Below are 22511 nucleotides of genomic sequence, written 5' to 3'. Positions count from 1 at the left end.
AGATACAGAGAAGTGAGCTGGCACCAAACTTCTCATCTGCATCGTGCAAAATCAGAAGCCAGTGGAAGAGTAGCTAGGGTCCACTGCAAGGAAAGGACTGCAGTTGAGAAACCCTATTCCCAGGCAAGATGGTGCCCACGGGTCAGGGCAAAAGACAGAAAGATATTTGAAGATATGCTGAATATAATTGTTTGACACCTCTTTGTTGTTCAAATAAGATCCAGGCACTTGGGATATAAAAACATCAATAAAGTATATGTCCTTGGTGAGTTTAACCTGCTAGGGGGGAAGACAGGAAAATAAGCAAATAAGTGATAAACACAGAAGAAATGTCAGAAAGTGCCAAGTGCATGAGGTTGACAATGGCGGTCAGAAAAGGATTCTCTGAGAAGGTAACAGCTGAACTGACAAAAAATGTTGGGAGAAAAATATCCACAGAACTCACCTGACAAAGGGCTTTAACCAAACAATCAGGAGCCCTCTTAGCGAGGGAAGATGAAGAGGAAAGGGAGAAACAGTGAGTGATAAACTGTGCAACAGACTGAAGAGGTGGATGGAAGTATAATGGAAGGAAGGAGAGAAGGAAGGGAGGGAGGGTGTGAATGGGTGGATGATGGATGGATGGATGGATAGTGGATGATGGATGATGGAAGGAGGGATGGATGGATGTATAATGGAAGGAAGGAGAGAAGGAAGGGAGGGAGGGTGTAAATGGGTGGATGATGGATGGATGGATGATGGATGATGGATGATGGAAGGAGGGATGGATGGATTATGGATGGATGCATGAGTGAATGGATGAATAGTCCAGTTTAATAGAAATAAGATGATAGAAGTTATATCCAAATGGATGAAGATAAACTGTCTGGAAATGGTAATTTACATGCTCTTTAAAGACTTGTGATACAGACTAAAGCTGGGGATGGACTGAGTGAGGAGCAGAACAACCTTTCAAAGTTCTCATGGTAAAGTGATGGGTACTAGGGGAAATGAGGGAAACAAATGCATTCTAAAGGTCTTATCTCTTTGGAATAGAGAGGAATGGGAGGATCTTGGAGTGAGAAGCAATGTGGTGATAATGAAGTAATATGTACCTGATTATGAGAATGAGGAAAGGTAAGCTAGTCATTAATAGAGTAGAAAAACATAGTAGAATGTTCAAGTTCTCCAAAGAGCAAACACTGGAAAAGGCAAATGAGTCAACAATATGTAACATAAATCATTATAATCATCCTAAAGAAAAACAGAAACAACAAAATCCAGAATATAAATCATTACAATTAGAATGATCTAAGTCTCCCATTAATTAGTAAACAAAGATGGGAATTCTGAATTAAAACCAAAACCTAACTATAAGATCTTTACATGAAACACACTTTTAACTGAGTGACAACAGTGGAAAAGAGGGAGGTGGACAAAGTGGAAGTAGGCAATACAAACTAAAAGAAGTGAGGTAGAGAAGTGTTACTATCAGACCACATGGGATTTAAGATTCACTGTAAATACTCAGGACAAAGAACTCTCCCATCTTTATCATCACATGTGAGAAAGGACATCGTGTATGAGGAAGACATAATAATCAAACAACCCAAATAAAATCCTTTTTGTTTCATGTATTTAACTGCTACTTTAAAAAAAAATTGAGTGAAAGATTTCAGAACCAGACAGATCTAGCAGACACAGACAGGACATAGAGGAAGTGAATTGCACAACTGACAAGCTGGGTTTTATAACATCACCTTGCATGTTGATAAAAATCCACTATGTCATAAAAGCACAGAACATAGAGTGCCATGGTAGGTGCTAAATCCCTGGCTTCAATCCATTTTCTACCACTTTATTATTGTTGATGACCTTGAGCAACTTCCTAACTTCTCTGTGCCTCCATTTCCTCATCTGTAAAATGTGGATTATAAGATTGACTATCTCCTAGGGATGTTCAGTTCAGTTCAATCGCTCAGTCGTGTCCAGCTCTTTGTGACCCCATGCACTGCAGCATGCCAGGCCTCCCTGGCCATCACCAACTCCCAGAGCTTGCTCAAACTCATGCCCATTGAGTTGGTGACACCATCTGTCATCCCCTTCTCCTCCCACCTTCAATCTCTCCCAGCAGCAGGGTCTTTGCCAATGAGCTGGCTCTTCCCATCAGGTGGCCAAAGTTTGGGAACTTCAGCTTCAGTCCTTCCAATGAATATTCAGGACTGATTTCCTTTAGGATTGACTGGTTGGATCTCCTTGCACTCCAAGGGACTCTCAAGAGTCTTCTCCAACACCACAGTTCAAAAGCATCCATTTTTCAGCACTCGGCTTTCTTTATAGTCCAACTCTCACATACATATGTGACTACTGGAAAAACCACAGCTTTGACTAGATGGATCTTTGTCGGCAAAGTAATGTCTCTGCTTTTTAATATGCTGTCTAGGTTGGTTATAGCTTTTCTTCCAAGGAGCAAACATCTTTTCATTTCATGGCTACAGTCACCATCTGCAGTGATTTTGGAGGCCAAAAAAATAAAGCCTCTCATTGCTTCCATTGTTTCCCCATCTATTTGCTATGAAGTGATGGAACCGGATGGAATGATCTTAGTTTTCTGAATGTTGAGTTTTAAGCCAACTTTTTCACTCTCCTCTTTCACTTTCCTCAACAGGCTCTTTAGTTCTTCCTTGCTTTCTGCCATAAGGGTGGTATCATCTACATATCTGAGGTTATTGATCTTTCTCCTGGCAATCTTGATTCCAGCTCATGCTTCATCCAGCCCAGCATTTTGCATGTTGTACTCTGCATATAAGTTAAATAAGCAGGGTGACAGTATACAGTCTTGATGTACTCCTTTCCTGATTTGGAACCAGTCTTTTGTTCCATGTCCGGTTCTAACTGTTGCCTCCTGACCTGCATACAGGCTTCTCAGGAGGCAGGTAAGATGGTCTGGTATTCCCATCTCTTGAAGAATTTTCCACAGTTTGTTGTGATGCACACAGTCAAAGGCTTTGGCATAGTCAATAAAGCAGAAGTAGATGTTTTTATGGAACTCTCTTGCTTTTTCAACGATCCAGTGGATGTTGGCAATTTGATCTCTGGTTCCTCTGCCTTTTCTAAATACATCTTGAACATCTGGAAGTTCTCAGTTCATGTACTGTTGAAGCCTAACTTGAAGGATTTTGAGCATTACCTTGCTAGCATCTGAAATGAGTGCAATTGTGCAGTAGTTTGAACATTCTTTGGCATTGCCTTTCTTTGGTATTGGAATGAAAACTGACCTTTTCCAGTCCTGTGGCCACTGTTGAGTTTTCCAAATTTTCTGGCATTTTGAGTATAGCACTTTAACAGCATCATCTTTTAGGATTTGAAATAGCTCAGCTGGAATCCATCACCTCCACTAGCTTTGTTCATAGTGATGCTTCCTAAGGCCCATTTGACTTCAAATTCCAGGATGTTTGGTTCTAGGTGAGTGATGACACCATTGTCATTATCTGGGTCATGAAGATCTTTTCTGTATAGTTCTTCTGTGTAGTCTTGCCACCTCTTCTTAATATCTTCTGCTTCTATCAGGTCCATACTGTTTCTGTCCTTTATTGTGATCATCTTTGCATGAAATGTTCCCTTGGTATCTCTAATTTTCTTGAAGATATGGCTAGTCTTTCCCATTCTATTGTTTTCTTCTATTTCTTTGCACTGATCACTGGGGAAGGCTTTTTTATCTCTTATCTCACCTAGGGGTGTAGAGGAGATTAATAAGGTCAACTGTCTCCTAGGGGTGTGGAGGAGATTAAATGAGGCCTGACATGGAAAGCACCCAGAACAGTGTCCCACAAATAAAAAACTTCTACAAGGATTCAAAGCAGAGACCCTGTTTGAATGCTTATTATCATCACTTAACTAGGTAGAGCCAATTAGAAGGTTCTGTAGCCACATTACTTGAGAATAATCCTAAAATGTTTAGTGTTGGCAGAGGGGAGACCCCCTCCACTGTGTTAGTTGCCCAGAGCCCTCCTAGGAGTCTAGAATCTTGAACTGTAGACTCTTGGAGGTTGAAGGCGCCACAGAGTTAGTCTACATCCCCCATCTCATGCAAGGATGCTTCCCACTGCATCATGACCGGCACCTGTCTGGTCTCCACCTGAACATGCCCAGGGCTGGGAGGCTCACCCCTTGCATCACCAGCTTCTGCTTAGATTAGAATGCTCTTCCCCACACGGAACTTACGACAGCACCCCAGAACTACCATTCTCTTTCCTGGCAATTCTGCCATCATTCACTCATTCCTTCATCCATCCATTCAACTATCCATTCATCCATTTGATGATTCAGTAAATACCAACGGGCACTCACTGCATGTTAGGCAGTGTGCCAGGAGCTCAGGTTATAATGGGAAGTGCATTCAAACAGGGTCTCTGCTTTGAAGAGCTCACCATCTGGTTAGATCAACAAACCGAATGACACAACCTCCTGCTTGAGAAGTGCTAGGAAGAAAGTGAACAGGATGTTATAAGAACATACAACCCGGAAGACCCACCTGGTCTGAAGGCAACATGAAAGGCTTCCCTGAAAAAATGACTCTCATTTCCTAGGAAATCCCCTACCATCTCCACATCCTCTCTCTCCTGGACTGTCTGTACACCCCTTTCACTCCTCCTGGGGCCACCCCCTAGCAGCACCCACATGATGCTCAACGGGGGACACTCCACTTGCAGCTGACTTCCTTTCCAATCAGTGCCCAACCAGCATCAGCTTTTTAGGCAGCTGCACTGTAAGGCTGAAATCCCAAGAGGAGGTCTATATTTTCTACTAGAGCAGAAACCCCATCCAAAAAAAAAAAAAAATACGTGTGAGAGAATGTGTGCAGTTAGGCAAGACTCTCTCACAGTGAGCCCAGGCTGAGCCTAGGAGATAGTCGTTCCCTTTCCTGGGGAAATCGCTAGAAAACCCCTGCATCTTCACCTGCTCCAGAATTTTGCTGGGTGTCACTGTCATGCTCAGTTCTCTATATTCTGTGTATTCTTTCATCCATTTTCAAATTCACAGTAGCCTCCTGAGACCCTACATTTTCTCCCTATATACACACTCGTGTTCAGGTGCTCGGTCATGTCTGATTCTTTGCAACTCCATGGACTGTAGCCCTCCAGGCTTCTCTGTCCAGGGGATGGGATTCTCCAGGCAAGAACACTGAAGTGGGTTGCCCTGCTCTCTTCCAGGGAGTTGAACCCGAATCTCCTGTATTGCAGCAGATTCTTTACAGCTGAGCCACCAGGGAAGCCCCCTCCCCACACTGGGGTATCATCCTCCCCATTTTACAAATGAGGAAATTGAAGCAGAAAAGTGAGGCTACATGCAGGGGGGTGTGGCGGGGAGCTCTTAGCCCTCGTGCTCTGACGCCCCTCACTGTCTGCACCATCCTTGCCCCCTCTTGCAGCTCTCTATAGAGGGGCCACACCCGAGCATCCTGTCCCCAGAACCCAAACAGTGCCCCAGACCTCGGTCCAGGCTGTTGAGCCAAACTGGATCAATGTTTCTGCCCAGCCACCACAAAAGGTGTCCCCATGCTGTGGGCTCTGTTATTCTCTGCATGTTCCAAAGATCCCTCTGCTGGGTGGAGAGGACAGAAGTTACATGGAAGTGAGGGATTTTGCCCCTCTGTCGCCCTCTAATATCACAAGGAGCTCAGCCCTCTTCTCTTTCTCACTCTGTCTGAATGTTTCCGTTGACAGGGGCTCAACCCTCCCTCTGATGCCCTTTTAGCTTCTTGGTCCAGGAGATGAAGGTGATAACATCCACTTCAAGAACCGTTGTGAGACTGGAAATATTACACTAAGTGAAAGAAGCTGATCACCAACATGACATATTAGGTGATTCCATTCACTAAAATGTCCAAGCCAGGCAAATCTAGAGATAGAAAGTAGATTCACGGTTATCTGTTCCTGGGGTGGATATGGGGTAAGGGCTCTCAGGGGGTAAGAGGTATCAGGGGATAAGAGCTAAAGGGCACATGCTTCTATCTGAGATGATAAAACGTTCTAAAAACTGACTGTGGTGATAGTTGCACATATCTGTGAATCGCCCACAACCCATCAGCTTGTGCACTTTGTGTGTGTGTGTGTGTGTGTGTGTGTGTGTGTGTGTCAGTAGCTCAGTTGTGTCCGACTCTTTGCGACCCATGGACTATAGCCTGCCAGGCTCCTCTGTCTATGGAATTCTCCAGACAATAATACTGGAGTGGGTTGCCATTCCCTTCTCCAGGGAATCTTCCCAGCCCAGGGATCAAACCCACGTCTCCTGCATTGCAGGCAGATTCTTTAAATGGGTAAATTGTAGATTATGTGGACTATGTCTCAAGAGGACTATTGTTTAAGAAACAGGAGAAGAATTGCTGGGCCCACTGACACGTGCTCACTATATCCGCAGCAGGAACAGAGGCCCAGGAAAACAAGGGGTGTCTGGAGGGTCTGTGCCTGCAGAGGCCTGAGGTGATCAGATTGAAATGAATATGCATCCTGAGGAGGGAACCAACCTGAAGCCCAGTGCCACGTTCATGAACTTGCTGAATCCGCCCTGAAATCAGCAGGGTGGACTGGAATCCCATGGGGACCCACCCTGACCGCTCCCTCCTTAGCCGCAACAGACACTGCTGCAGGGCTGCACGCTGGGTTTTGCAATCCTGCCAAGCATCCTCCAGGAGTTTCTGGCTGCACTGCCAGACTGTGGGCTCCCTGTGTTCAGAGACTGTTGCATCCTTGGGTCCTATAGCCTTCATCCCTTGCCTCTCTCTCCTCCTCTGCTCCCTGCCACCATCCCCGATGGGCCGCGCCTCTCTTCACACAGGTGCTTGGAACCATCTGTTTTTGCAACCTTCAATTTCTCACACATGGAGACGGCCTCTTTCTGAACTCCATCACTGCATCCCAACCTTTATCTCTACAGCCACCTGTCCTGGGCATGTCTTTCAGATGCACCTTGCCCCTAACAGATAAGAACCACAGTACTCAGAGCAGACGGAGAGGCAATGTGCTATGTACACAGATGCACCTCATTCTAAGTAAAAAAAGCACTTTGTAAGAATGTCTATATGTGTATAACTGGGTCACTTTGCTGTACAGCAGAGATTGGTGCAACACTGTAAATCAACTATCCTTCGGTTTTAAAAAAGAAAGAGAAAAGAAGAAGTAATGATAAGAGCTAATCAATTATTGTGCAGGAGAGGGCAGAGAAGCAACCAATGAATCTTTTCCTAAGCCCTCTTTGCTAAAAAAAAAAAAAAAGAAAGAAAGAAATGAAAGAAAGAAAAAAAGGGGGGGAGCACTCCATAAAAATCTGATCTCATTTTAAAAGGATTAGATTTGGGAGTGATTATTCACACACACAAAGAAAGCATCACCGTGACAAACGACTGGGACAATACCTCTAACCAGCATTCCAAACACACTCAATAAACGTGGCTATTAGTCCTATTGTCGTCATTGCCATGATTTTGTGTTAATAACACTTCTCTGGGCTTGAGACAGGTCAGAAACCAATAAAAAAAGAAACCTTCCTTCACCACTGCAGTCCTTCAAGAGACCAGAAACAGAAACAAGACCTTGGTAATTAACAGGATGAAACAGCTACTCAGGGGGTTTTCCTGTCACTGCGCACCAGGGTTGGCATGAGATGTCCTGCTGCTGACACTTCTTCCAGAAGAAATCAGTCTCTTTACTCAGCAAATAGAGGAGCTGGATGAATAATTCATCCTTCCTGCTGATTTTTTATGACAGCCAATGACTTTTGTTCCCAAAAAAGTCTTCACTTTCTCATACGCGGTAGGTGAGACAGAATGTCTTCTGCTCAAAGAAATGTTTCACAGCTCATACCAAGACCCAAAAACTTCCTCTGGAAAACCTCAGGGTCCAGAATTCCACAGGCTGGCTTTTTGTCAGAGCTGCAGACTTCCAAGACCAACACAGAAGCCAGGGCAGAGCTAAGTCAAACCTGTCTTTCCAGCTGGGATTCCAAGGAAAACCTCAGTGCCTTCTTGGGCTGAAGGCACTCCCTTTGGCACTGTGGACTCCTAGAGTACTTTTGGGACAATTAGGCTCTTGCTTCTCTGATAAACCACAGCTCATTTACAAGGGTAGACAGTGCTTTGCAAACCCCTTTCAGGCAACTTCTCCCAGCTCCTTCCCTGAGAGGCAGCCATGCTTCTTATTTTACTGATGAGGAAACTGGGACTCAGAAAGGCAAGGGTAACAGAGCTGAGTTATCGCGCCATGCCTTCAGAGTCAGCACCACTTCCATCATCCACATGCCTCACCTGAAGAGTTCTGTTACTATGGAACAACTTGGTGAGTGTCTAAACAGCCACACCATTTACTGAACACCTACTAGGTGCTCTCTCGACATTGCCTCTTTTATTCCATCTCTGCCTGATGTCTAATAGACATCTCAGATGTAACACATCCACAGGAGGAGCCCTGATTCTGCATTCCCACCCTACTCCTCCTTCTGTCTTCCTAGTCTTGGAACATGGCAGCGCCACCGATGCACTGACTGGGGCCGCAATGCTCAGAGTCTTCCTGGAAGGAGGAAAAGAGAGAGGAGGGAAGAGAGAGGAAGAGCAGAGCGGGGGAGTGAGAGAAGAAGGAAGGAGGAGGGGAGAGTGGGAGAAAGAAAAGATGGAAGGAGAGAGAGTGGGGGAGGAAGAGAGAAAGGAAAGAAGGAAGGAGGGTGGATGGAAAAGGGAGGCATGGAGGAGAAGGGAAGGGTTGGATGAGGGGAGAAGAAGAAGGGAAGAAAGAAGAACAGAGGATGGAGGAGGAAGGAAGTGAAGGAAAGACCAAGGGAAGATTCTGCCACTACAGAGAAGTGACGGTCCAAAGCCTGTGTATGATATTTTTGAGCCTAAGTCAACAGCCTCAAAGCAACATTCCATTCTTTTTGCGTGTTTGTTTGCTATGGCGCTGGATTCACTGCCATTTATAGGATCTCAAAACCATGAACCTCCCTGAAACAACCACTTTCAGAGCAGGAATTTGGGCCACCCTGGAGTTGTATGTAGTTTTTCCAAAGGCAAGATGATCTAGACACAGTCCCTGAGCCTAAGAAACCTCAAATCTCATCTGGATGACCAGGCTCATATCCAACTAGTCATAAGACAAGGCAGAAATTCACAAAGGCCAAAAGGGCTCTACATAGAGCCATGGTGACCCATGGGCTGCTGCTGCTGCTAAGTCGCTTCAGTCGTGTCCGACTCTGTGCGACCCCATAGATGGCAGCCCACCAGGCTCCCCCGTCCCTGGGATTCTCCAGGCAAGAACACTGGAGTGGGTTGCCATTTCCTTCTCCAGTGCATGAAAGTGAAAAGTGAAAGTGAAGTCGCTCAGTTGTGTCCGACTCTTAGCGACCGCATGGACTGCAGCCTACCAGGCTCCTCCGTCCATGGCCCATGGGAGTGAGGAGTAATTCCTGCCAAGTGTGTGGAGAAGGTGGCGTTGGGGCCAGATCTTTGGAGGAATGAGACACTGTGAGGGGAACTTAAAGTCTTTGAGCCTGGAGCACAGAATGAGGACAAAGGAGAAGATAAAACTGAAGAGTCACCTGGGACCCGATTAGAGAGAGCCTTGAACGCCAGGATAGGGAGTGTGGCCTCTGTCACGGGGTCAGTGGAACCATGGCAGGGCTTTAAATAAGGAAAGAAAGATGTGAATAGGTTTCTGTAACCGTAGCTCCAACGTCGGAATATAAGGCAAGAGCCTGAAAGCGGAGGGAGAGAGAAGAGAAGTGAAGGTGTTGGGAGGGGGGCACAGAAAAGATGGACAGGAAGACGGAGGCAGAGAAGACTACAGGAGAGAGGTGGAAGGGAGCGAGGGCGCAGATACCGCGGGGCTGCAGCTAGCGGGCGAGGAGGCTGGTTTCGCGGTGCGCTCGGCCGCCCGCCCGCTGGTTTGCTGCGTCGGGGACTCACCGCGGAGCCAGCGCGCGCCGGCGTACGTGTCCTTGAGGCGGATGAGGCGGCGGTGCGCGGAGCTGCGGCGCACATACCACAGCATCCAGAGCAGCTGCAGCAGCATGAGCGCCGTGAGGAAGCACAGCAGGTCCCTCTTACCCACGCCCGAGGCGTGCACGGCCCAGGCCAACAGGAACAGCAGCCCCGCCACGAACACGTTCAGCGCGTACTGGCTGCTCAGGGCCTCGGCCAGCTTCTGCGGGAAGCTCTCGCGGACGGCGCCCCGCCGAGGCGCCGGGGAACCCGGGGATCCCCGGAACCCCGGAGCCAAGAACGGGGGCGGCGGGCGGGCCGCTGGCCAGGAGGAGCCCCTCTCCGAGTCGCTCGGAGCCTTCAGGGGAGCGGCAGGCGCCCCTTGACCCTCGGGCATCATTGAGTGACCCTCACCTAGTCTAGCCTTAGGGACTGCTGCGACCTGCGCCCCACCCGCTGCTCCCGTCCTCCCCTGCCCTAACCCCGAGGGGCCTCGGCCGATCAGCCCCCCTGTCCTGATCACCCGCGGACACCTGCTCTCCCGCCTTCTGCCCCCTGCCCTCGGTCAAGGCGCTCACCCAATCCACTTACCACGTCCCCACCCCGCTGACCCCAGGTTCTTCGCGCTCCCCTATGCACACTGCCCACTTCCCCTCCCTCCGCAAGGTCCGGGGCAACCCTTCCCAGCACCCTGGACCCACGCGGGGCCCCCGATGCCTTGGTTGGGCACCAGCCCTGCCCCGATGGCCGCGCGTCCTCCCGCTCCCCAGCCCAGCGCGTCCGAACCCGCCCGCCGTCCGCTGCTCTGTTGTCCCCTGAGCCGACGCCGGCTGACCCAGCCCTGCCCGGGCGACAGGTGGCTCCCGGAGTTGGGGTGCGGGGGAGCGAGGGGTTGTCCAGAGCTGGCCGAAGAGGGTAGGCACCGGGGCGTGGTAGCGAGGGAACCGCGAGCCCCGAGGGTGCGTGCGCGGCTCCGGTGCCTCAGCGTCTGCGTGGCAGCCCGCGGAAGCCCAGGTGAGCCAGAAGGTGTCCGTGCGCGTGAGTCTGCCTGTCCTCGTCCCTGAGTGTCTCTGTGGTCTGTTTGCTCTGTGCGGGGTCTCTGTCTGGCCCGTCAGTCTTTGGGTGTGCCTGGTTGGGGCGGGGAGGATGGGACGGAGTGGCAGCGCCCGTCCCTAGATCTATGACTATGGAGATGGCGTGTCTTTTTTGCTCGTGTCTCTGTTGGCCCGTCTGCCTGGTGTCCCTGTGTGTCTGCCTGAAGATGCCCAGAAACGGATAAAGACGGGAGCCACTTCCCAAGAAAAGATCATCTCTCTCCCTCCTGCAGGAGCATGGGGAGCTGCTTCTGGACTGAGCCGAGCTGGGGCTGGGGGCTGCCCACGGGTCCTCCCTGGAACGCGAGGCCCAGGGCCCCTCCCTCAGCTCCCTCCGCCCACCACCCCCAACCACCACCGCCCGACCTTGTCCGACAGGTGTCCCTCTCCGGAAGTCTTCAGGCAAGCCTGAGATCTCGGCTAGAGCAGGGAGCTAGGAAGCACCGCTGGAGGGGAGATGGAGCCTGGGGAGGGTGGGCAGGGCTCACAGCAAGCCACAGTGCAGTAACAGAGGGCCCAGCGCCCCGGAGACATCCTCTTCCCCTTGGTTTAACACCCTGTTGTTTGCCATTCTAAAGTTCTTAATTTTGAAGCAGGGGACCTACATTTTCCTTTTGCAGTGGATCCAGAAAATTGTATGGCTGGTTCCGACTGCCAGAGGGTCCTGGCTGCAGGGAGCCCCGGGCTGGGAGTCAACCTGAGGACTCCGCCATCGTTCACGTTTTCACTTTGTTCATTCACTTAGGTGACCGATACTCATTTATCCTACATTGAATTAGTTGCAGGACTCTGCTCTAAGTGTGGGGGATTCAGCTCTGAAAGAGTATCGTTATGGAGCTCACCTTCTAGTGGAGACACCCTCGTGGGACAAGTACTTAACTGTCTGGAAAGGGGGAGAGAATCACACATGAGACTCAGCTCTGTCTTGCAGGAGCCCATGACCCAGGGCTGTCTGGATGGGGAGGGCTGGAGGAGCCCTGAGTCTGCCAAGCAAGGCGAGAGGTTCCCAGAGGAGGCAGCACCTGAACAGTCTTGGGAGAAGTAGGAGTTGGCCAGGAGATGTGGGAGGGCAAGTGAGGGGGTTCCAGAGACAGGATGGAGCACATGCACAGAAAGAGTGCAAAAAGGTCAGTCCCTTTGGACCATGTCCATCTGTCCAAAGCTTAGAGTGTGCCCTTCACCTGGGTGTCACCAGAGCTAAGCCAGGTGGCTGTCAGTAAATAAACCAAGGAGTTAGTGAATGCACACGTGGATGGAGGCCGTATGAATGAATAAGTAAGCCAAGCGTCATCGTCTCATCAGACTAATGGGGGGAGTGGGATCCAATGAGTCCTCCCCACTGTGCTCCAGCCCCTGACCTTGCTTTGTTTTCCTTCTTTGCATAGTGTTACCCAGACTGTGTGTATTTCTGGGGCCTGTCTCTCCCATTGTAATGAAAGCTCTATGAGAAGGGCATGGCCTATCTCATCTGCTGCTGTATCTCCATCACATAGAACAGTGGTACCCAGCACATGGTAGGTACTCAATCAATACCTATTGAATTGTGTCTCCCTACAAAAGATGTTGAAGTACCATGGACGGTAGCCCACCCAACTCCTCTGTCCATGGAATTCTCCAGGCAAGAATACTGGAGTGGGTAGCCATTCCCTTCTCCAGAGGATCTTCCCAACCCCGGGATCGAACCTGCGTTGCAGATGAATTCTTTACCATCTGAGCCACCAGAGGAGCCCTGAAGTACCTGTGAATGGAAACTTGTTTGGAAATAAAAGTTTTGCAAATGATCAAGTTAAGGTAATAGGGTCCCATTCAGTATGACTGCCTCTTTCTTAAAAAAAGGAAACTTTGAAGATGGACACATATGGAGGGAGGAGGATGTGAGTATACAGAAAGAATGCCACCTACAAGTCAAGGGTTATCTGAGACTACCAGAAACTAGGAGGGGCCTGAAACAGATTTTTCCCTCTCAGCCCTCAGAGGGAACCAACTCTGTGGACACCTTGATCTCGGACTTCTAGTCTTGAGAATTGTGGACTATAAATTTCTGTTGTTTAAGCCATCCAATGTGGTCTTTGTTAGAACAATCGCAGGAAACTAAGACATCCAGCTTATTCCTTCTGTGGTCCCCTGGGGACCTATCTACTGCTCCGTTCCACTCTTTGACACATGGCATAATCTATCTTTTAACTGTCTTTCCTGTTCTGAACTCCTAAAGGCAAGAACTGGGCTTTCCCTCAGGGAAAGAATCAGCCTGCAATGCAGGAGGTACAGAAGAGACAGGTTCAGTCCCTGGGTTGGGAAGATCCCCTGGAGGAGGAAATGGTCCCCCACGCCAGTATTCTTGCCTGGGAAATCCCATGGACAGAGGAGCCTGGCAGACTACAGTCCAGAGGGTTGCAGAGTCAGACACGACCAAGTGACTAAACCCACAACACACACACACACACACACACACACACACACACACAAAGGCAAGATCTACATCTGGTTCATTCAGCTTTCTTTCGAGTCCCAACTCTCACATCCATACATGACTACCAGAAAAACCATAGCTTTGACTATACAGACCTTTGTTGGCAAAGTGATGTCTCTCCTTTTTAATATGCTATCTAGGTTTGTCAAAGCTTTTCTTCCAAAGAGCAAGTGTCTTTTAATTTCATGGTTGCAGTCACCATCTGCAATGATTTTGGAGCCCAAGAAAATAAAGTCTGTCACTGTTTCCATTATTTCCCCATCTATTTGCCATGAAGTGATGAGATCCAATGCCATGATCTTAGTTTTCTGAATGTTGAGTTTTAAGCCAGCTTTTCATTCTCCTCTTTCACCTTCATCAAGAGGCTCTTTAGTTTCTCTTCACTTTCAGCCATTAGAGTGGTGTTATCTGCATTATCTGAGGTTATTGATATTTCCCCCGGCAATCTTGATGCCAGCTTGTGCTTCATCCAGCCTGACATTTCGAATGATGTACTCTGCATATAAGTTAAATAAGCAGGGTGACAATATACAGCCTCAATGTACTCCTTTCCTGATTTGGAATGTCTGTTGTTCTATGTCTGCTTCTAACTGTTGCTTCTTGACTTGCATACAGGTTTCTCAGGACGTAGGTAAGGTGGCTTTATAGTCCCATCTCTTTAAGAATTTTCCAGTTTGTTGTGATCCACACAGTCAAAGGCATTAGCATAGTCAATAAAGCAGAAGTAGGTATTTTTCTGGCATTCCCTTGCTTTTTCTGTGATCCAATGGATATTGGTAATTTGATCGCTATTTCCTCTGCCTTTTCTAAATCCAGCTTGTATATCTGGAAGTTCTTGGTTCATGTATTGTTGAAGCCTAACTTGAAGGACTTTGAGCATTACCTTGCTAGCATGTGAAATGAATGCAATTGTATGGTAGTTTAAACATTCTTTGGCATTGCCCTTCTTTGGGGTTGGAATGAAAACTGACTTTTCCAGTCCTGTGGCCACTGTTGAGTTTTCCAAATTTGCTGGCATATTGAGTGCAGCACTTTAACAGCATCATCTTTTAGGATTTGAAATAGCTCCCTTATCCACTTTTAATCCAGCACCACCAGGATCAAACACTCCTGATATTTATCATAAGTTATTCAGGTCCTGAAGCAACTTTGCCATGTATGGATCCCTCTCTCTTAGTGGGCCAGCGCATCCCCAGTAAGGCTAGTTTAGTATTTGATCCAGGATAATAACCTCAGATATGCAGATGACACCACCCTTATGGCAGAAAGTGAAGAGGAACTAAAAAGCCTCTTGATGAAAGTGAAAGTGGAGAGTGAAAAAGTTGGCTTAAAGCTCAACATTCAGAAAACAAAGATCATGGCATCCGGTCCCATCACTTCATGGGAAATAGATGGGGAAATAGTGGAAACAGTGTCAAACTTTATTTTTTTAGGCTCCAAAATCACTGCAGATGGTGACTGCAGCCATGAAATTAAAAGATGCTTACTCCTTGGAAGGAAAGTTATGACCAACCTAGATAGCATATCGAAAAGCAGAGACATTACTTTGCCAACAAAGGTCCGTCTAGTCAAGGCTATGGTTTTTCCTGTGGTCGTGTATGGATGTGAGAGTTGGACTGTGAAGAAGGCTGAGAGCCGAAGAATTGATGCTTTTGTAGTGTGGTGTTGGAGAAGACTCTTGAGAGTCCCTTGGACTGCAAGGAGATCCAACTAGTCCATTCTGAAGGAGATCAGCCCTGGGATTTCTTTGGAGGGAATGATGCTAAAGCTGAAACTCCAATACTTTGGCCACCTCATGTGAAGAGTTGACTCATTGGAAAAGATTCGGATACTGGGAGGGATTGGGGGCAGGAGGAGAAGGGGACGACAGAGGATGAGATGGCTGGATGGCATCACTGACTCGATGGATGTGAGTCTGAGTGAACTCCGGGAGTTGGTGATGGACAGGGAGGCCTGGCGTGCTGTGATTCATGGGGTCGCAAAGAGTCGGACACGACTGAGCGACTGAACTGAACTGAACTGAACTGAATGGTTGAGTGGCCAGGAAGGACATGGGGCAAATCCTGAAGAGAGTAAGCATTGCTTTGAGATCCCTACCTCCTCTGGAACTCTCCTAGGGCCTTGGGCTTCCCTCGTAGCTCAGTTGGTAAAGAGTCTGCCTGCAATGCAGGAGACCCAGGTTCGATTCCTTGGTCGGGAAGATCCCTTGGAGCAGGAAATGGCAACCCACTCCAGTATCCTTGCCTGGAGAATCCCATGGACAGAGGAGCCTCTACAGTCTATGGGGTTGCAAGAGTCGGGTGCAACTGAGCGACTAAACACATACATACCTCCTCTGGGGCCCCCACATGGTCCTCAAGCAAGGAACGGCTCTGTTACCCAGGAAGGAGAGGTGGGCCTTCTGTTGGTCCAGAAGGTTCTGAGGAATCTAGGAGTGCAAGGTTCTCAAGTGCATTTTACCAAGATCCCCATCTCAGTTCTCAAAGTCCTGCTCCTTCCCTATCTGGGTTCTGACGTTGGTGGAAGATATTTTCCTAGACGGAGAGTTCAGCCTTCTCTGCCCCTCTGCCCCTCTCACAATTCAGTTCTGTGCTGACCCTTAGCTGTGTCTATCCTTCAGCTCCAGAAGGTAAAGATTTCTTTAAATGCTACCAAGAAGCTATTCTATTTCTCACTTTTTGAGAACTGTCCTAGTGGAAGCACTACTGGATTCCACTAGAATATGACACAGAGGGTGGAATAGAGCCCAGAGAGTAGAGCCTAAAGCTTTGCACATCCTAACAAGCAGGACTGGTCCCTAATCAATGAAAGAGGACTTGTGCCCAGGTGGCATTTGGGATTTTTAGGGACCAGAGGCCGCATGCCTTGTTTCTCTCTTTCTGAATGGGAATGTTATTGTGAGTACCCTACGGCCACCTCATCCCTTTATGTTTGGTGTATAATTGGCAGGTAACTTATCTTCAAAGAGGCTTCCCTGGTGGTTCAAATGGTAAAGAAACTGCCTGCAAATGCAGGAGACACAGAAGACAGTGCTTTGATCCCTGGGTTGGAAAGATCCCCTGGAGAAGGGAACAGCAACCCACTTCAGTATTCTGGCCTGGAGAATCCCATGACAGAGGAGCCTGGAGGGCTACAGTCCATGGGGTCACATAGAGCCGGACACCACTCAGCACCTAACAGTTTCACTTTTACCTTTAAAGGTGTGCAGATCAAGAGGACCATGCCTCTGATGAGGCACCCTTTATTGATTTACGACTATGAGATCAGGGAGCTAAAGCCTAAACCTGATGCTATAAGTGGGATCCCTGGAAGGCAAGTGACTCTTGCAAGTGGAAGGAATCTAGGTAATTTGTGAACAGAGATTACACTGTAGCGATTTCCCTTTTTTAAAATTGGGAAGTATAGTTGATTTACAATGTTGTGTTAGTTTCTGGTATATGTATATATATATATGTATATATAAAAAAAGAATATGTATATATTCAGTAGGATCTTGTTATCTATTTTATATATAGTAGGATCTGCTAATCCTAATTTATCCCTAATTTATCCTAATTTATCCCTCCCCAATCCTCTGGGAACATTTGGTCATCATAAGTTTGTTTTCTTTTTTTTTTTTAACTTTTCCCAGCTCATTTATTTAGTGACAGAATTAGGATGAGAGCTCAGGTTTTCTGGCCCCTAAGACACTTTCTTCCTACAATTGCACATTGCCTTTCTCCCTAATTTATCCCTCCCCAATCCTCTGGGAACATTTGGTCATCATAAGTTTGTTTTCTTTTTTTTTTTTAACTTTTCCCAGCTCATTTATTTAGTGACAGAATTAGGATGAGAGCTCAGGTTTTCTGGCCCCTAAGACACTTTCTTCCTACAATTGCACATTGCCTTTCTCCAAGACAGTACACACAATGAATTCTACATTTTTTTCACACACCAAAATTAGCAAGATAAGTTTGTTTTCTATGTCTAGGAATCATGAAGTAAGTTCATTTGTATCATACTTTAAATTCCATATATAAGTAGTATCGTACATTTGTCTTTCTTGGTCTGACAGACTTTAGTATGATAATCTCTAGGGTTCATCCATGTTGCTGCAAATGACATCATTTCATTCTTTATTATGGCTGAGTAGTATTCCACTGTGTGTGTGTCACACCCTTTTCACCCATTCATTTGCTGGTGGACATTTATGTTGCTTCCATCACCTGGCTATTGTGAACAGTGCTATAAGCACCGGAGTGCATGCATCTTCTAGAATCTGAATTTTCTCTGGATATATGCCCAGGAGTGGGATTGCTGGATCACATGGCAACTCTATCTTGTTTTTTTAAGGGAACTCCATACTGCTCTCCCGGAGAAGGTGATGGCACCCCACTCCAGTACTCTTGCCTGGAAAATCCTATGGACGGAGGAGCCTGGTAGGCTGCAGTCCATGAGGTCGTGGAGTCCGATACGACTGAGCGACTTCACTTTCACTTTTCACTTTCATGCATTGGAGAAGGAAATGGCAACCCACTCCAGTGTTCTTGCCTGGAGAATCCCAGGGACGAGGGAGCCTGGTGGGCTGCCATCTCTGGGGTTGCACAGAGTTGGACACGACTGAAGTGACTTAGCAGCAGCAGCAGCAGCATACTGCTCTCCACAGTGTCTGCTAGACTGTGGCCATTTTAAACCACGACCTCCAAATTCTTTGGCACTTCTTTAGGGTGTGTGGAAGCCACATCTCCTCCCCTTGAGTCTGGAATCTGTGAGTGCTTGACCGATAGCATAGGATGGAAGTGACATGCTCAGCTTCTGAGTTTACGCTTTAAACAGTAGCTTCCATGCCCTGTCTTTGGAAACAGAGTAATGGCAGAGTAATGGCCCCAAAGACGTCCACACCCTCGTCCCTGGAACCTACGAAAACGTTGTTACATGGCAAAAGGAACACTGAAATGAAGTAAGGGTTTTAAAACAGGATGATCCTGGGTAACCCAGGTGGGTGGGCCCAGTGTATCCACACAGGCCCTTAGGAATGAAGGAGGCAGGTAGAAGAGGGGGGTCAGACCCAATGTGACCCTGGAAGAAGAGGCAGGAGAACTTCCAAGTATAAGAGGGACTCATGGGACGTCCCTGGTGGTCCAGTGGATAAGACTTCACACTCCCAATGTACGGGGCCCAGGTTCCATCCCTGGTCAGGGAACTATTGCTAGATCCCACATGCCACGACTAACTATGACTGACCACAACTGACCACGACTAACCATCCTGCAGTTACACACTGAAACTAAGACCTGGTGCAGCCAAATAAAAAAAAATTTTTAAGTGAAGTAAGCCAGAAAGAAAAACACCAACACAATATACTAACGCATATATATGGAATTTAGAAAGATGGAAACAATAACCCTGTGTATGAGACAGCAAAAGAGACACCGATGTATAGATCAGTCTTATGGACTCTGTGGGAGAGGGAGAGGGTGGGGAGATTTGGGAAAATAGCATTGAAACATGTATAATATCATGTTTGAAACGAGTCGCCAGTCCAGGTTCAATGCACGGTACTGGATGCTTGGGGCTGGTGCACTGGGACAACCCAGAGGGAGGGGAGGGGAGGGAGGAGGGTGGAGGGTTCAGGATGGGGAACGCGGGTATACCTGTGGCGGATTCATTTTGATATTTGGCAAAACTAATACAATTATGTAAAGTTTAAAAATAAAATAAAATTAAAAAAAAATTATTTAGTGGAAATATTATTAAATATAAATAAAAGAATTATTTTATTTTATAAATAAAAGAATTATTTTGCTGGAAAGGAGACCCAAAAAGGGGCTAATAACTGGAGAAGCATGAGGAAGCCCTGTTTGGGGTGTGTTTGTTTGAAGATGGGAAACAGTACAACCCACTGGTGCGCAGACATAAGCGATGCATCTCAAGACATCGTGAATACACCCAAAGTGAGGCATGAAAAGGCTTGGAGACGGTACAGCTCTGCTAAAAGCTAGTCACTCACATGGCTTTTGAAACAAGAGCTACTCATGACATTTCTGCATAATTGGAAAAGTCCTCTTCCTCAACCTCAAGAACTGAATCCGTCACTTAGATGACATCTTTGTGGCCCTCTGGAGAATACTTTTCTCTTCTGTTAACTCCCAATCTTCCCTTGACCCAGAGCCTGCAGTTCAGTGTTGTTGGGTTTTTTTTTTTGTTTTTGTTACTTTACATTGTTTTTTTTTAATTTATTTAATTGAAGGATAGTTGCTTTACAGAATTTTGTTGTTTTCTGTCAAACCTCAACATGAATCAGCCATAGGTATACATATATCCCCTCCCTTTTGAACCTCCCTCCCCATCCCACCCCTCCAGGTTGATACAGAGCCCCTGCTAGAGTTTCCTGAGCCATACAGTGCATTCCCACTGGTTATCTATTTTACATACAGTAATGTAAGTTTCCATGTTACTCTTTAAAATTAGTCCTTGGGTTTCCTTGGTAGTGACCCAGTGGTTAAGAATCCACCTGCCCATGCGGAGAACACGAGTTCGATCCCTGCTCTGGGAAGATCCTGTATGCCGCGGGGCAACTGAGCCCCCATGGGCCACAACTACTGAGCCTGCGCTCTAGAGCCTGTGAGCTGCGAACTACCGAGTCCATGCCCTGCGACAAGGAGTAGCCCCCACTCACCGCAACTAGAGAAGGCCCATGTGCAGCACCAAAGGCCCAGTGCAGCCAAAAATAAAGAAGTAAATCTTTTTAAAAATTAGTCCTTGGTGTATACAAACTATTCCTGACTGCCATGTTTCTTACAAGTTCCATGTAAACCTTTCCTAAAATCTGCCAAACTCTTCCCCACCTCGACTGAGCTGAATCAAAGACTTCGTGATATTTTTATTTATTTTTGGCTGTGCTGGGTCTCCGTTGCTGCATGGGCTCTTCTCTAGTTAAGGCGAGTTGCGGCGCACAGGCTTCCTATCGCGGTGTCTTCTCCTGTTGCTGAGCACAGGCTCTAGGGCACACGGGCTTCCGTAGGTGCAGTTCGCCCGGCTCTGTAGTTGTGGCACATGTTTAAGTGAAGGGTAGTTCTCCTAACTGTGGCCACAAAAGAGGGCATCTAATAACCTCTACTCCCCAGACCCATTCCCCTTCCCCAAACAACCCTACTTAGAAAGATGTGGCTCTTAGCTTTTCCTTCCCAATGCATCTCTCTTTTGCTTAAGGATAGCCAGAGACCTTTTTTTGTTGTCGCATAAAACCAAGGAACCCTGATACAGCCAGGACTCTAAATCCTGTTTAAAAGTCTCTTTTAAGTCTCCAAGAAAGACCACTGCCTCCCAAGCTAGGTCCCAGACACAGATCCGGGGAGAGGTTTGATCTGATTTTTACTGTAGTGAGCTCAGTTCGATTCCACTACCTCTTGGTTTCCGTACAATTAAAACATCCTACCTTCTGCAGAGACATCTCTGCCCAAAGTGATTATTAGAACACCATAGTTTTGGACTGAGGCTGCAGGGCAGAATCACCTGGAGAACTCTTCACAAGACAGCCTTGTCACCAGTTGCATGGGAGCGGCAGGCCTGGATGAACAGTGTGTAACCCGGGTTGAAGACTTGGTCTTCACACTTGGGACTGTCAGGGACATTTTTAAAGGCACATCCTTGCTTCTATCATATCCTTGCCTCTCACAATAAACATTCACAACTGTTAATTCTATTATTCACTACTATTCTGAGTAGACGCTCCCCCCACAGGCTTATTTAGCAGCAGTAACAACACTGCTTGACACAATTTTTATTTATTTAGAAGAACTCGCCTGCCAATGCAGGAGGTCCAGTTTCAAACCCTAAGTGGGGAAAATCCCTGGGAGAAGGAAATGGCAACCCACTCCAGTATTCTTGCCTGGAGAATCCCATGGTCAGAGGAGCCTGGTGGGCTACAGTCCATGGGGTTGTGAAGAGTTGGACACAACTTAGTGACTAAAACAACAATAGGAAAAGACCCATAATCAGTCTGCATAGCACTTCTTTTACAGAAACAGAGACAGGGCATGATCTCTTTTAAGCAAATTTATTCGAACGTCTCTTTATAAGTAACACAGTCATCTCCTTACCACCCTAGTTGGCCACAGTATCAGCGCTGGCTAGCTGGGTTATAACGAACTGGATTAAACAGAAACTCTCAGCCTTAGGTTTCTATCCAAGTAGTTAAACTTCACAAGATAAGAGGGGAGGAAGAAAGGGGTTTCTTGCAGAATCTGCCCAAAGAATCTGTGGGAGTGGTCACTGGGGCGCTGTCCCTTGGCTCCACCCAGGTTCTCTCGGGAGAGTCTGAACCCACGTTCTCTAATCCCACTTCCTGGGTCTGCACCCTCAGCTTTGCACTGGAGCCGCCCATCACTGACTGACTCAGCCTCCTGATTCTGACCTTTGCCTAACTTTGCAGCTTAACTGAAATGACTCTACAAACTCTCCCACATATGTGTACACAAACTGGGCTTGATTCTGTTTACTGATGGTGCCTGCCCATTCCACTCCTGCCCTTAAGTCACTTTTGTCTCCCAGTCCCTCCCCATTACCATTTATTGGGTGAGCGCCTGCTGTGTGCCGGCCACTGTAACAGCTGTTTCATAAACATTATTCCCATCACCCACAACTCAAATATTGTGCCTGCCTCCAGCTGGAGAAAGGTTCACTGCTACGCAAGGTCAAGATTAACCTCTACTGCAGGGTAGGTACGGGGTGTGAGCCCAGCCAGACACAAGTGGTGGCTGAAACGCCATCTCTGCAACCCCCAGGGTTGGGACAGGGGGGCAGAAACCAATGCAGGGTACTTAAGATGTCACAATGCTTATGATGTTTCAGGTTTAACGTAAACATACTTGCATTTGAAAGTGTGGATCCTGTCTTCCACTGGTCTTGGAAAGGCCAGGTAGCCTTCTCTGAAAAGAACCCTTATTTCTATAGTCAACTCAAAGTACTAATAGCTGAAAACAGAAACTATCCCAAAGTTTATATTAACAAAGCCCATAAG

At 47.3% G+C, this 22511-nt stretch overlaps 1 protein-coding gene across 1 annotated transcript in view; it reads right to left on the bottom strand.

Annotated features, from left to right (window-relative positions):
• Positions 1-10586, bottom strand: part of OTOP1 (otopetrin 1) — a 48935-nt gene extending 38349 nt beyond the window's left edge. Inside the window, exon 1 of the mRNA XM_061420814.1 lies at positions 9932-10586. Coding sequence (XP_061276798.1) covers positions 9932-10346 — 415 coding nt within the window. The 5' untranslated portion in view covers positions 10347-10586. The remainder of the gene's footprint in view (positions 1-9931) is intronic.
• Between the last annotated feature and the right edge of the window lie 11925 nt (positions 10587-22511).

The sequence above is a fragment of the Bos javanicus genome, chromosome 6, assembly GCF_032452875.1.
Source record: "Bos javanicus breed banteng chromosome 6, ARS-OSU_banteng_1.0, whole genome shotgun sequence".
Lineage (NCBI taxonomy): Eukaryota > Metazoa > Chordata > Mammalia > Artiodactyla > Bovidae > Bos > Bos javanicus.
The sequence above is the reverse complement of the archived record's forward strand: the minus strand, read 5'-3'. Positions and strand labels throughout refer to the sequence as shown.